At 51.2% G+C, this 12,705-nt stretch overlaps 1 protein-coding gene across 5 annotated transcripts in view; it reads right to left on the reverse strand.

The window, feature by feature from the left end:
* The window catches only part of LOC110591142 (core histone macro-H2A.1), an 81,632-nt gene that overhangs the window by 68,208 nt on the left and 719 nt on the right, over positions 1 to 12,705 (reverse strand). For 4 of the 5 annotated variants that reach the window (XM_044917173.1, XM_044917172.1, XM_044917169.1 and 1 more), the window contains exon 2: positions 2,488 to 2,692. In XM_044917173.1, the coding sequence (XP_044773108.1) occupies positions 2,488 to 2,659 (172 nt within the window). In that variant the 5' untranslated portion in view covers positions 2,660 to 2,692. Of the gene's footprint in view, positions 1 to 2,487; positions 2,693 to 7,452; positions 7,511 to 12,705 lie in introns of those variants that run through there. The other variant, XM_044917171.1, reaches the window with a different exon arrangement.

Below are 12,705 nucleotides of genomic sequence, written 5' to 3' on the forward strand. Positions count from 1 at the left end.
TCATGAGCACTGTGCTCAGCTCCAGAGCCAGCCAGGCACAGACGAGGAAAACGTCCAGCTTTTCTGTGTGCCACACACAGTAACTGCCTCAGATATGTTGGAGCGATGGTATCTCCTCACCCCCACCCCACACCCTGCAAACTAAAAAACAGAAACTTGATGGAAGAAATGAAACTGATGTGGTACTTGATCTAATGGTAGTGGACATCCCAGTGACAAGGACATCAGGGCATTCGGGAACCAGGAATCACGGCCTGACTGGATATGCCCAGCACATCCACTTATCATGCTCAAAGAAAGCCCTTTGGGTGTCACAGCAGCCTGGAGTTGGTGGAGCATGGGCATTGTCAACATCTGAGTTGTAAGGAAATTGGGGCCCAGAGAGGTTAAGCGAATCACTCTAGGTCACACAGCACGTAAACTGGCAAGCCAGAATGAAGCAACGTCCTCCGCTTCCTATCTAGTAACTTCTCCCCTGATTGCCAATGTTCTACATGGCTTTCCTGGGTGTGTCATAAGCTCTGGGCCTCTGGTTCCTCATCTGTAGAAGGAGAAGAATCATGCCTAGCTCATGCTACACCTCTAAGAGTCTCTGACAAGCAGGGGGTTAAATGTCCCAGAAGTGTAAATGCCTCCCAACTATAACCCACCGATGACTTCTCGTGCCTAGGTGCTTTCAAAAGAATACAACAACTTCATGTCCCTCATGACAGTGTTCTTTATGGAGGAACCCTTGGTCTTGCCACACTGAGAGACAGGAGAGCAAGAAGTGATCCAGCTCTCCTGCTGCCTATTACCACTTCAGAAGAGGCACCTTGTCTTGCTGAGTCTCCCTGTCTGGCTGCAAGAATGGAGGGGGCCCTTCCTGCCACATACCCTGAGGTGCATGGAGCACTAAGAAGTAAAAGCGTTACAACGGCCCAGAAGGATCTGGGTCCCTTCTCTACTCCCTACCAGCCATATGCCACCCCAGGCAAGTTCTCCTATGCTTTTAGGCTGGTTTTCTCGTCACTACAAATGGGGGTGACATCCCTGCCCAGGTGGGTTCCCACAGTGGCCATAGAGCCATCAGTGAGACCAGTAAGGTTATTTTCGGGAAAAGGACCACCTCCCCACCCCGAGAGAGCGAGCTGATTTCGAGATTGGGGCTAGGGAAATTCAGGGTGAGACTAGAACACCTCGTTGTGGGGGAAAGCAAGAAAATGTGTAAGAATGGAAGAGGCCATCGCAAAGGACAGCAGAACCAGCTTGAATGTCAAACATGAGACAATGTGAGCAGAGTACTGAATAATGACGTCATAGTGTATAACCCATTAAATTAAAGAAGTCCATGAAGTAACATTTTGAGTACAAAAAACAGAAAGAGGGAAAGGGCAGACGGAAAGTAAGTTCTTTACAGAAAAGTGCCAACTAATACAGGCAGAAGAGATGACAGAAGTAGAAAAATCACTCTTTTGTAACCACTATAGTAGTAACAGATTCAGGTAGGATCATCCAGGAATGCCAAAGCCACTGGGTGAAGGCTGTGCAGAAATCCAGCAGACACCACCTCAACCATATGACCCGAGTGAATCACCAGTGGCAGGACAAACCCACATCACATGCCTCCTGGCATGATACTAGACAAGGACACAACGGCACTTAGGTAATCCCCCTGCCAAAACGTTTAACCCAAATCCAAGCATAGGACCAACCCAGACTGCAGGACATTCCACAACACAACTGGATGCACTCTTCAAAAATGTCCATATCATGGAAGAGTTTTAAAAAATTAAAAAAAAAAAAAAAAAAAAAAAAAAACAAATCAAGGAAAAGTTTTAAAAAATAAAAAAAAAAAAAAAAACAACCAAAAACCAACCAGAGCAATTGTTTTAACTTAAATAAGACTAAAGAAACCTGGCAACTAAAGGAAATGCAGGATCCTGAAATGGATGCTGGATCAGGAAAGAAAACCAAAAAAACTATAAAGGCCAATACTGGGAGATTAAAGAAATTTCTAAATGGACTATATAACAGCCAAAAATAAATGTATAAACGTGCACACCTATGCACACGCACATACAAACCCAGGTTGGGGGAGAAAAAGCCAATGGGGCAGGGGCGCCTGGGTGGCTCAGTCATTAAGCGACTGCCTTCGGCTCAGGTCATGATCCCAGAGTCCCGGGATCGAGCCCCGCGTCGGGCTCTCTGCTCTGCGGGAAGCCTGCTTCTCCCTCTCCCACTCCCCCTGCTTGTGTTCCTGCTCTTGCTATCTCTCTGTCAAATAAATAAATAAAATCTTTAAAAAAAAAAAAAAAAGCCAATGGGGCAGAATGTCAAAAACCAGGGCACCTGGGTGAAAATGTTCATCGTACTACTCCTGTCACTTCTCTGCAGGTTTTGAAAAGTTTCAAAATAAAAGAAACCACACAGATCGGATCAGTTCCTAGAAAGTGTCCGAACCGCCACGAGTCCTGTGGTGTCCTCGGGGGACTCGGACCTACTCACCTGTCAGGTACTCCAGGACGGCGGCCATGTACACGGGCGCCCCCACTCCAATCCTGTACTTGGGATGGCCTTTCTTGATGTAGCGCAGCATCCGCCCCACGGGGAAGATGACTCCCGCCTTGGCGGACCGGGAGGTTTTGGTGGACTTCTTCTTCCCACCCCGGCTTGACATGGCGGTGGCCCTGGAGGTGAATCAGTAAGCACACTGTGGAGGCAAGAGGCACAGACGTCAGGATCCTGGGACGGGGTCCCCCCACTTCCCCACACTCTCTGGCCCCTAGAAGAAATGCCACCGCCTGCAGCCACTGAGTCCTCCGAGCCCAGCTGATGCACTCCGCTGGAGCGCTTCGGCCCCTAAAAAGAGAATGGCGATGCTCTTCACGTTTTATACCATAACATCAATTTTAGCGGCCACCTGCACTTAAACGTTACTCTGACAATGAGTGCTCTTAAGTGCCTTGCCTTTATGCCACATGATGTAAAAGAAAATGGGATTTCTTGACTACGTCCTATACACTTGTTTAACAATTGCATTTTCATACCCTTGAGACCAGGGCGGATAAATGGGATGAAGCCTTCATGAAAGAAAACTATGTCCCCTGCCCCCAGAATGATGTAAAGCCTGATACCTAGGCCCTCTGATGAAAGCAGCGTCTCTACCTCACGATCCTTTCTCTGTTGGGGGGCAAGAACAGCTCACAGGAGTTCAGCAGATAGCTGGGCCGCAATCACAGGCCCTCAGAACACTTCCAGTCCACTAGCTGGGCCTGTCCTTAGAGAAGACAGAGAAGTGCTTGTCTTTCCCTGCTCCTCCTCCCCATCCCCATCCAAAATGTCACTCAACTCCAGAGGATGCTCCATCTCCATCAACTCTTGGAAGGCCTCTCCTATCCACCCCAACTGTGACTGAATCCAGGTCATCATTAACCAAATGATCTCAAACATCTCCTGAGGAGGTCTCCCCACCATGGGCCCTACTCTCCAATCCACCTGGCCTCCGAGGGTAGTACATACAAGTCTGAATACTCAACCGCCCTGGTCTGAAAGCTTTCCCTGGCTGCCACAGTTCCTAAGAAAAATCAACACCCGTGGCCTGTCATGCAATGCCTCAGAAATCTAGGCCTGGCACATCCATCCAGCTTCACCCCATACCTCCGGTGGCCCAAACTTGGACACGGGGAGTCACACACAGCTCCTGTAAATGGCCTCCCCTGCAGGGGCTGGGCCCTTCGGCCAGGACCACCACGATCCCTCACACTTGCGTTCTGCCCTCTGCCAACCCTTCCCTGAGTGCTCAGATACAGCTACGCCATCCTCTGAGCCCCCTTGCACTTCATGCCACAATGATGTGCACCTGCCCCCGTCTCTCCCGTCAGAGTGCAGGCTCTCAGAGGGCCGCCCCTGGCTGTACTCCTGGCAGGACACCACTAAGGTCTACATGTGTGCCAAGAGCATTCAAGGTCTCAAATGTTTGCTGAGAACATTCAAGTCATTCATGCATTCACTTCAGGAGCTAGGCTGGGGAACGGGGACAGCAGGGCACAAGGCAAATGGGATCCCTGTTCTCCCAGAGCTGGTGGGGAAGAGAGAGAAGAAATAACCCTACAGTCACTTAAATGATCATCATGAAAAGCAGTGAGGGCGCCGGGAGAGGGGTTGTGAAGAGGCTGAGGCCTATCCTTGGGCACCATGCAAGCATTTCCTGGCGGACATCTATGCTCAACCACTAAACCAAATGGACAGGACTCCCATTTACTGGTACACTGAGGTCAGGCTGTGTGGTGTGTGGGCCACTCCAGCTCCAACAGGCCATGCCTCTATGCCAGCAGGGGCCACAGAGTTAGGAGTCCTTGTTACTCTGACACCCAACCCTGTATTTGGAACACACCGTGGTCCGTACCTAACATCAGTGCGACCCCTAAGATCATCTCAGTTGTCTGCCTGACACAGATGGTCAGAACAGCAGACAGCAGAATTCTTGGGCACTCTAACAGAATTATGGTGGCTATGGATAGATGTTGGGGGTGGGGGTGGGATAGCTACAGACAATTATGATGAGAACCTTCTATTTCTCATCAAGGGGCACCAAGTCTTAATTGATCACTGAGTGCTAAAGAGAGTCCCAGAAGGGCCTGAGTTTCTCTGGAACAATTAAATGGCTCCATTTCTTGCTGTGATGAGCTCCATTTTGAAAGGTTCCCTGCAAACAGGTGTCCATGCTGACTCTGAGCAGGAAATGGTACCTGCCCACATGTGTGCATGTGTGTGTCTGCAGGGAAAGCGGTCAGTGGGCTTCCCAGCAGTCTTTTGCTTGGCTACAAATGTGTTTCACAGACCAACCCCACGCCTCTGGACTAGGAGTTTGCAGATCTGAACATTTCCCCTCCTTTAGCAGGAGAGGCCTACGGTCAGTGATGATTAGTCAGCTGAGCCCCATTCTTACCGGAGTGCAGGCGTCAGCTCCCATCCCCAGGCAGAGCTGTCTGGGTATGTCTGGGGCTGCCTCTGTGGGATTCGGGCAATGTCCTGCCCCAGAGACGAGCCATCAGCATGCAGGGACCTTATGGTCCCTAGAAATGCTCATTCCTTATAAGTGACGCTCCTGGTGCTTCCCTTCCACTCCAGCCATTCCGTGGACAGGCCATGGACCCCCAGGTGCCCACCTGGCTGTGCAGCCCCAGAGATCTGTTCTGACTGCCTGTGGTAAGGACCCACTTGAAAGTCCCATGGGCACCTGAAACTCCCTCCTCTGGGTTTCTCAGCCCCAGCAGTGACAACCTCATGCACCAAGCCACCAAGCAGCAGTCAACCTGGGCCCTACTTCTCTGCCCCCCTTCACAGTGCCCCGCCATTAGCCAAGCTCTGTTGAACCCACCTCGTAACTTCTCGGGCCTCTTCCCTTCTCTTCGGCCTCCCTGGCTTGGTTCAGCTCTCTCTCCTTCTTACCTACCATGCTCAGCTCCACTGAGGCCAGAGGATGTGTGCCCCCTTGCGGGTTCCCCATCACCCTGAGCCAGCCACAAACAGCATCCTCCAGCAGCTTCCACGGCACTGCTTCCTGCCACCCCTGCCCGGGGCCCAAGCTCCAGGCCGCCCCTGACTTCCTGCCCTGCGATGCAGGGTCCAGAATGTCTCTCCTGCCTCTTGACACCCTTTGTCCTCTTGCCAGCCCGCTGAGCTGATCTCTTTCAATCCCTGTCCTCCGGCCTGACCACGGACTGGCGTCACTCGCTGCTCCATGTTCTCAAAGCCCACATTCTGGCACGTCTCCGTGCATCTGCCTCCCCAGCCTGACTGCACTGCAAGCTACCTGAGGCCAGGCTGTGGTCAGCTCATCCCTAAGTCCCTGGGTCCCAGGCAGGACCTTCAATGTCATGGATCCTCAGGTGCCATTCTGCTAAGAGAACATCTTCACACCTAATTTTCAGTCAGGCTCCTGATAACGCGGCCCCACGTCTTCATATCCCCCCCACGCCAGGGCTGGTCCTGCAACTCCTGTTCCTCACCCCTCCCATGTTCTTCCCACACTTCTAACTATAGGTCCCTAAGCTGCAGTCACAGCTTGGAAAGACTTCTGACGGAGCCATGCAGCCTCCTGACATCCAGTGATGTGTGCTGACTTTAAAAATATCTTTAGGAAAATCACCTTGTAGCTGGGTAGTCTCCAGATAATCCCGTGAATGTGCCAGGTCCATCCTGCTCTTCAGGGGTCTATGGAGACAAGGGCGGCCAGGGCCAGGCACCCACATCGGGGGAGAGTGGCTGTGGTGGATGTGGCTATTGAGCACTGACTCAAATTGCAAAGTCAGCCTGGCCTCATTCAGGCTGTGGCTCTGCCACTTAGGCCTATGTGTCCTTGGGCGTGTGACATAATGTTACCCTCGGAGCTTACTTTACCGTCAAGCAGTGATGAAGACAGAATGGACCCCAGACAGTTGGTGGGAGAACTGAGCGAAAACTTGCATATGCAGGGCCCGACAAGCACTCACTGACTGAGTGCTCAGGAAAGTCAATAAAAATAACAACAATGTGTATAATTTGAAAAGAGGCCGCCTCCTTGAAAACTGATGTTGGTTATTTTCACTGGCAAGGACAGCACTAGCTGCTGTAACAAACAAGCCCCTACAGCTTACTTCTCCCTCGTGAAAGTCCAAAGTGGGTCTCCATGATTGGCAGGTGCTGCTCCACATGAGTCATGGACCTGGACCCCTCCCATCCTTCAATGCACAATTCCCAGTGTTACCACAGAAGGGAAAAGGCCATGGAGGATAACACACGGAGGTCTTCAAGGGCCAGGCCTAGAAGGGGGGCACACCAGTACTGACCATGACCATGATTCATTGACTAGAACTTGGTCATATGGCCACAACTAATTGCAAGAGAGGTTGAGAAATGTCCTTTAGCTATTTGGTCAGAGGAAAAAACAGCCAGTCTCTGTCACATAACAAACCAAGTTGAAAGCTGACCATGAAGCCAGGGTGTGAGCAACCAGCCAAAGCCTACTGGGCCCTGTCTGACCCATGTCCTGTATCCAGCCTCTTCTGAGAGATGGCTGGTCCTCCATCACAGAAAAAGTGGCTTCTAACACACTCGGCTTCTCTTCAATGCACTGACATTGCTCAGAAGAGGATCAGCTATACTATCTTGTTAAACTGACAAAACTGTGTCCTTCCCTCCTTCCAGGACTAATCATCCAGGAGGGCACCCCATTCAAGAAACCAGAAGCCCTCACCCCTAGAGAGGGCCCCACATGCTTTGAAGACAGCGACACGGCTTTAGGCAACCTTGGCATCCATTCATCAGGGCACATTAGCTTAGCTGGTTTTTTTGACTGTTACCAGGCCAGGAAATGAAGATTCTGTGGTGGGTCCTGAGGGATCTCTGTGGTCTTTACCTCTGCAACTCCTCCGACTATAAATTAGTCACAATAGACATGAACCTTGCTTGCAGAAACCCAAAGCTTACCCAGAGTCACACGCTGTTGGAGAAGGGCTATATGGAGAAGTGAGCCAGGCTTGAGTGAAAGGCAAGTCTCTGACCACAGGCCTCCCAACAACTGAGATGGGACCAGGGCATGTGACCTGTCCTCATGGTACAGGACTAGTAAGGCTGGCTGTGAGGATCCCGTGAATAAGATGGACATGAGAGTGACAAGCCCTCTACTATCAGGAAGGGCAACAGAGATAAAAGGGGCAAAGGGCTATCCTACCTACTACCACACTGTTCCACTCCTCCCCAACAGGGCACCCTAACAGGCTCCTCGCTGCATTACAAACCGCCTTCATTCCTACCTTCACTCTTCAGCACATGCCACGATCTCAGTCTAGAACACCCTCTCCAGCCCTCTGTCTGGGGCGATCCTACCTAGCGGTCTGGTGACGCAGACCTATCACGTGGCTCCCTCCTCTGTGTTCCTGCTGTGGCTGTGCCTTGTGCCCCCCAAGTCACAGTCTAGTTTGGAGCAGCCCTATGCCCAGACTCCAGCCTTGCATGCAAGGTCCCACAGCCCCTCTCTCCCTATTTCCAGCAACAAGGTATCCACCAGGCCAAACTGCTCCTGTTTCCTCAGTGGACATTCCTGCTGTGGCCCCTGAGCTCAGCTACAAATCCCCTATAATATTCCTTAGCTTGCCACCATTCTTTAATATGTTTAATTACTTTTCTCAATCTTATATAAAGGGTTCTGTAGAGGCCCCTGGGTGGCTCAGTCAGTTATGCGTCTGCCTTTGGCTCAGGTATTAATCTCGGGATCCTGGGATGGAGCCCCAAGAGTCAGCCTCTCTGCTCAGCGGGGACCCTGCTTCTCCCTCTCCCACTGCCTCTCTACTCCGCTTGTGCTCTCTCTCTCTCTCTTTCAAATAAGTAAATAAATAATTTATCTCCATAAGTAAATAAAAATAAAGTGCTCCACAGATGCAGTTTCCAGGCCTTTCTTCTAACCTGATTGCTACTCTAGATCCAAGGTATATAAATATTCTGAAACCAACCTCCTCAACCTTAGCAGTTGCTACACTGTATCATCACTGCCAATTTCCTTGTCTGTAGTGATGGGATGCATCAGTCGGCTCTGCTCACCAGTGTACCTCCAGGACCCCATCACCCTGCCTGTTACCTGGTAGGCTCTCAAATGCTGGCTGGATGGTGACTGATTAGTGGGCATTTACAGAGGATGGGGTTCTCTTGACAAAGATGAGAGCAGCATTTCCAAAGGCCAAAGGCCACAGGACTCAGAGATGTGGCAAGTGGGACACCAGTCAGGGACCTTCAGTGAGACCATTTGTGGACACATACCTGGCCAATCCCTGTGGGAACTCAGAGCCTCAAAATTCAGGGAGCTTGTGGAACCACCTTACGGATTCCCAGGAAGGGAATACCACAACTGCCCCGACAGCTAAGGTAGGAGCCACGAAGAGGCCTTCCCACTCCCTGATAATTCTATGGCTCCAGCCACCTCTTTTGCCACGGGACTAGCTCAGTAAAAGACAAAAGAGACCAGACGGAAATACTTACCTCCCTCACATCTGCAAGTGACTGACCTCTGCTAAGGCTACAGCATAGAAAACCCTTAATCAGGGCACTTACAAAACCACTGGAACCGGCGATTGTGAAGTCTTTTATTATCTAAGCAGTGAATCCGTGCATATCGATCCCGAAAGAAATATTGACCAGAACTGCTGGGGAGCTGCTAGTCAGACGGCCCTATCTCCAGCACCCGAGGATGGGGGAATCTGAGCGATCTGTGGTTTAAGTCACTGTTGCCGGGGGAGGACCGCACCACCCACTCCCTGCAGCTGGATAAATGCCCACATGTCCACATGCATTTGCCACCTTCCCATCAACTCCAATCATGACAGCAAACCTGAGACACTTAATTCTGAAGCACAGGACACTAATCCTGTTTACAGCATTCTCTTCCATTTACTCCTATCATACCAGATGATTAACGGTGTCACTGCTATCAAGTCCCCAGAGGCATGAGGATCTAATACACAACTATCGCTCACAGAGCAGAGGTTCAGAAACAGCCCTCTGATTGGCTGAGAAGAGAGACTCGTTCTGGTACTCTAGCCAATCAGGAAAAACATCTCTCTCCATTCATAAAACACTACATCATCAAGTGAGCGGATGATTAAAGAACTTACAGTCTACCCTCAATGAACCAAGGGAGTACAAACAAGGAGAGAAGGACAAATTGAGATAATAAATAAATCCTAAACTGCAAATTTTGTTCCAGCATACGTATCTTCCTCGTGTGTTAGGTTTTTAGTGGTGGGGAAAAAACAGAAGCCAAACACAAGTGTTATTCAGGAAAGAGTTTACAGGAGGCTAGTCTGGGATTACAATTTCACCTCTGTAAAAGCCCCAAGCTCGGGAGCTGCACTGAAGGACTCAGCACTACATTTCAATAGCAAGACACTATCTTCCTACTTCAAGAGGAAGCTTTCCTTTACACCTCCTCTCTCTTTTAAAGGTTGTGCCAAACTCTTAAGATGGCCATTTCAATGGAAGGCTGTTAAAGGAAAAGTTTAAATGTGAGCTTCAATAGAGGAGGACCCTGGTTGTTTTGGCTTGGCATCTAGAAGCCATTCAGTATTTGTTGAATAGATGAAGTATTCCCAGTAAGGATAAAGAACATCTGGCCATGTCTCTCTCCTGCTCAGAGCCTTCAATGGCCACTTCTAGCTTCACCTGACTCCCTCCAGGATTCAGCCATCCTGAGCCTCTGGTGGTTCCCCCATCTGACCTCTATTCTCACTGTTCTAAGACTCAATACGTGGGGTTCCCCAGGCCTCAAATGCTTGTCCGCTTCTGCCCTCCTTTGCCCAGCCAACTCCTACTTGGCCTTTCTGTACCCAGGCCGGGCTTGCTCCTGCTTATGTCACTGTTCTGGGGGCTACCATGGGAGCTCCTGTGGCCTTCTGCACCAACCTTGCAACAGCCACTTGCCTGTCTACTCTTTGCATCACTTTCCCAAGGATGAGGACTGGGCATTTCTTGATCATGCTCCTGTCCCCAGTGCCTGACTCACGAGTTGATTCTCAGGAATTATTTATTGAAAGACTGTAAGACACCAGTCTGGCAGGCTTGATCCAAGCAAACAAGCTATACAACTCTTTGGAACCCACTTGGGCTCACTCGCAAGAGCTGGGGTGGCCCCCAATGTACTTCTAAAACTGTAGAACTTGGGGAGGACCCAAGTTCTCTCTCACCCAAGGGGTGAGAGGCCCCTCTCACCCCTGCTCCTTCCCAGCATATGTGCCAGGAACGGAGCTCTGAAAAACCTAACACCAATCCAAAGGCACAATCCAACAAAAAGCAGAAGCTGCTGTAATTCTGATCAATAGCATATATAGGTTCTTATTGTGTTTTGCCAGCTTGCGGTTTGCAATTTGGTTTATTTCAATAAATCACCTTTAAACGACCAGAGGCAGCATTAGCTCTGAAGGTATTAGAGGCAGGTCCCAGAATACATGTACTCGAAGCCTCTCTATGGGAAAGGGATAAGGGGTCTCGGAGTTCTGCTGTCACCGGGGCCAGAAGAAATGGCAGACGGAGATGTACCACTCCCTGCGCCTGGCCACTTTGGTACAGACCACGCCAGTGACTTACGGCTGTGGGTTATGGTGTCACAAGTGATGTTCCAGACCACTCCTCATTCTAAAGGCCCTACCTCAAATAATTTTCACTTAAACTGTTCCTTCCTTCTTAAAGCCTTCATCTAGTGATCAGCATTAACAATGGTGACAGGCTATAAAACAAAATAACAGAATGAAGAGATTTCCTGCTCTCTTCCTAAAACTAGAGGGGAGAAGAATTTAAAGACTCGAGGGTATTTTGGTTTTGGGGGGGGTTTTAAGAAAAAAATAAGGTTTTAAAGCAACTTTATCCCCACTGGAGACTGGGATGACACTGCCCAACTTTAGTCAGTTGTGTACAAGGGGTATAAATTCCAGTTGCAGGCATGAGGTGGCCATTTCAGAGCCAATAACTCCTCTGAAGGCAATTGGTACACTAAAGGTGGCCTGCAGTAGGTGGATTCCACCTAACTTACAACTAGAGTCTCCCACTCAAACCTAAAGCTGTTTGAAATTCCCCTAGTCCGCGGGGCAGGAAGCCTGGGACAAAGTACTTTGCCCCCTCTTTAACGGTAAAACCTCAAACCACAAAGGTGGAAGAAAAAGAGAAGCTAACAAGAATGCCCCTCTAATTGTCTATTTTTATATGCTGTTTATTGGATCATTAAAATCTTACAAGGATTTCATGGTAATTGTAATTGCTGAAGTCAAAGTTTGTCTTAGCTGTCCGTACAGGCGTTTCTCGCTTTCAAACTCCGCAATATTTTCCCTAACATCTGGTCTAAAAGAACCTTCCAATCTACTGACCAGATCCCTGAGTGATCCGCGGTCCCCGCAGGAGTGGAGGCGGGGCGCGCCACCCCGCACACCTGTTGTCAGGTGACACCGCCAGCGGCGTCCAGCGCACTCACCTCCCCACTCCACCCCACCCCCAGCGAGTCCTTCCCTCCCGGCCTTCTCCACCCTGGGAGCCTACAGCCTTCCGGAGTTACCTTTTTTTAAAAAAAAAACTCCCAGCCACAAAGCAAACAAAAGGCTGATGGGAAGATGAACGAGGGCAACGGGGGGTTCCCGCGTCCCCTCTCCAGCCAGTCCCTGGACAACCTCCGCCCCGGCCCTGCCCGGCTCCAATCCCACGAGTATCCCCCAGCGGCCAACCCGCCCCTCTCCGCAGAGACCGAGCCAGACGCCTACACCACCGCCACCTGGCTCTCGGGCCCGACTTATTGTGCGGGGGCCGGCAACTCGCGGGCCGGCGGGGGCCTCACCAAGTACAACTCCGCGCACCGCAGCTCCCGATCGCCCAGGCCCAGGCTGGCCGGCCAGCGCCGCGGGGCCTCCCCGGGGCCTCCGGCTCAGCCCGCCCGCCCGCCCCGGGAAGGGTCGCCGGGGGAGGGGCCAGCACTGTCGCCTTCCCACAAAAGCGCCCAGGCGCGGGCCGGGGGACGCGGTTTGGAGAGAAGTTGGCTTCCGGGTTTGCTGTTTGAACAAAACCAAAGAGAATCCCGCGCGGCCGGGCAGGGCCTGGGAGGGCGCCGTGCGCGCGCGAGGCCCCGCGTGGGCCACGCGGAGCGCGGCGACCCGAGCCCGGCCGAGCGCCGCCCGTGCCAACTTCTCTTCAAACCGCGTCCCCCGGCCCGCG

This window comes from Neomonachus schauinslandi, chromosome 7 (genome assembly GCF_002201575.2).
Source record: "Neomonachus schauinslandi chromosome 7, ASM220157v2, whole genome shotgun sequence".
NCBI classification, from domain to species: Eukaryota; Metazoa; Chordata; class Mammalia; order Carnivora; family Phocidae; genus Neomonachus; species Neomonachus schauinslandi.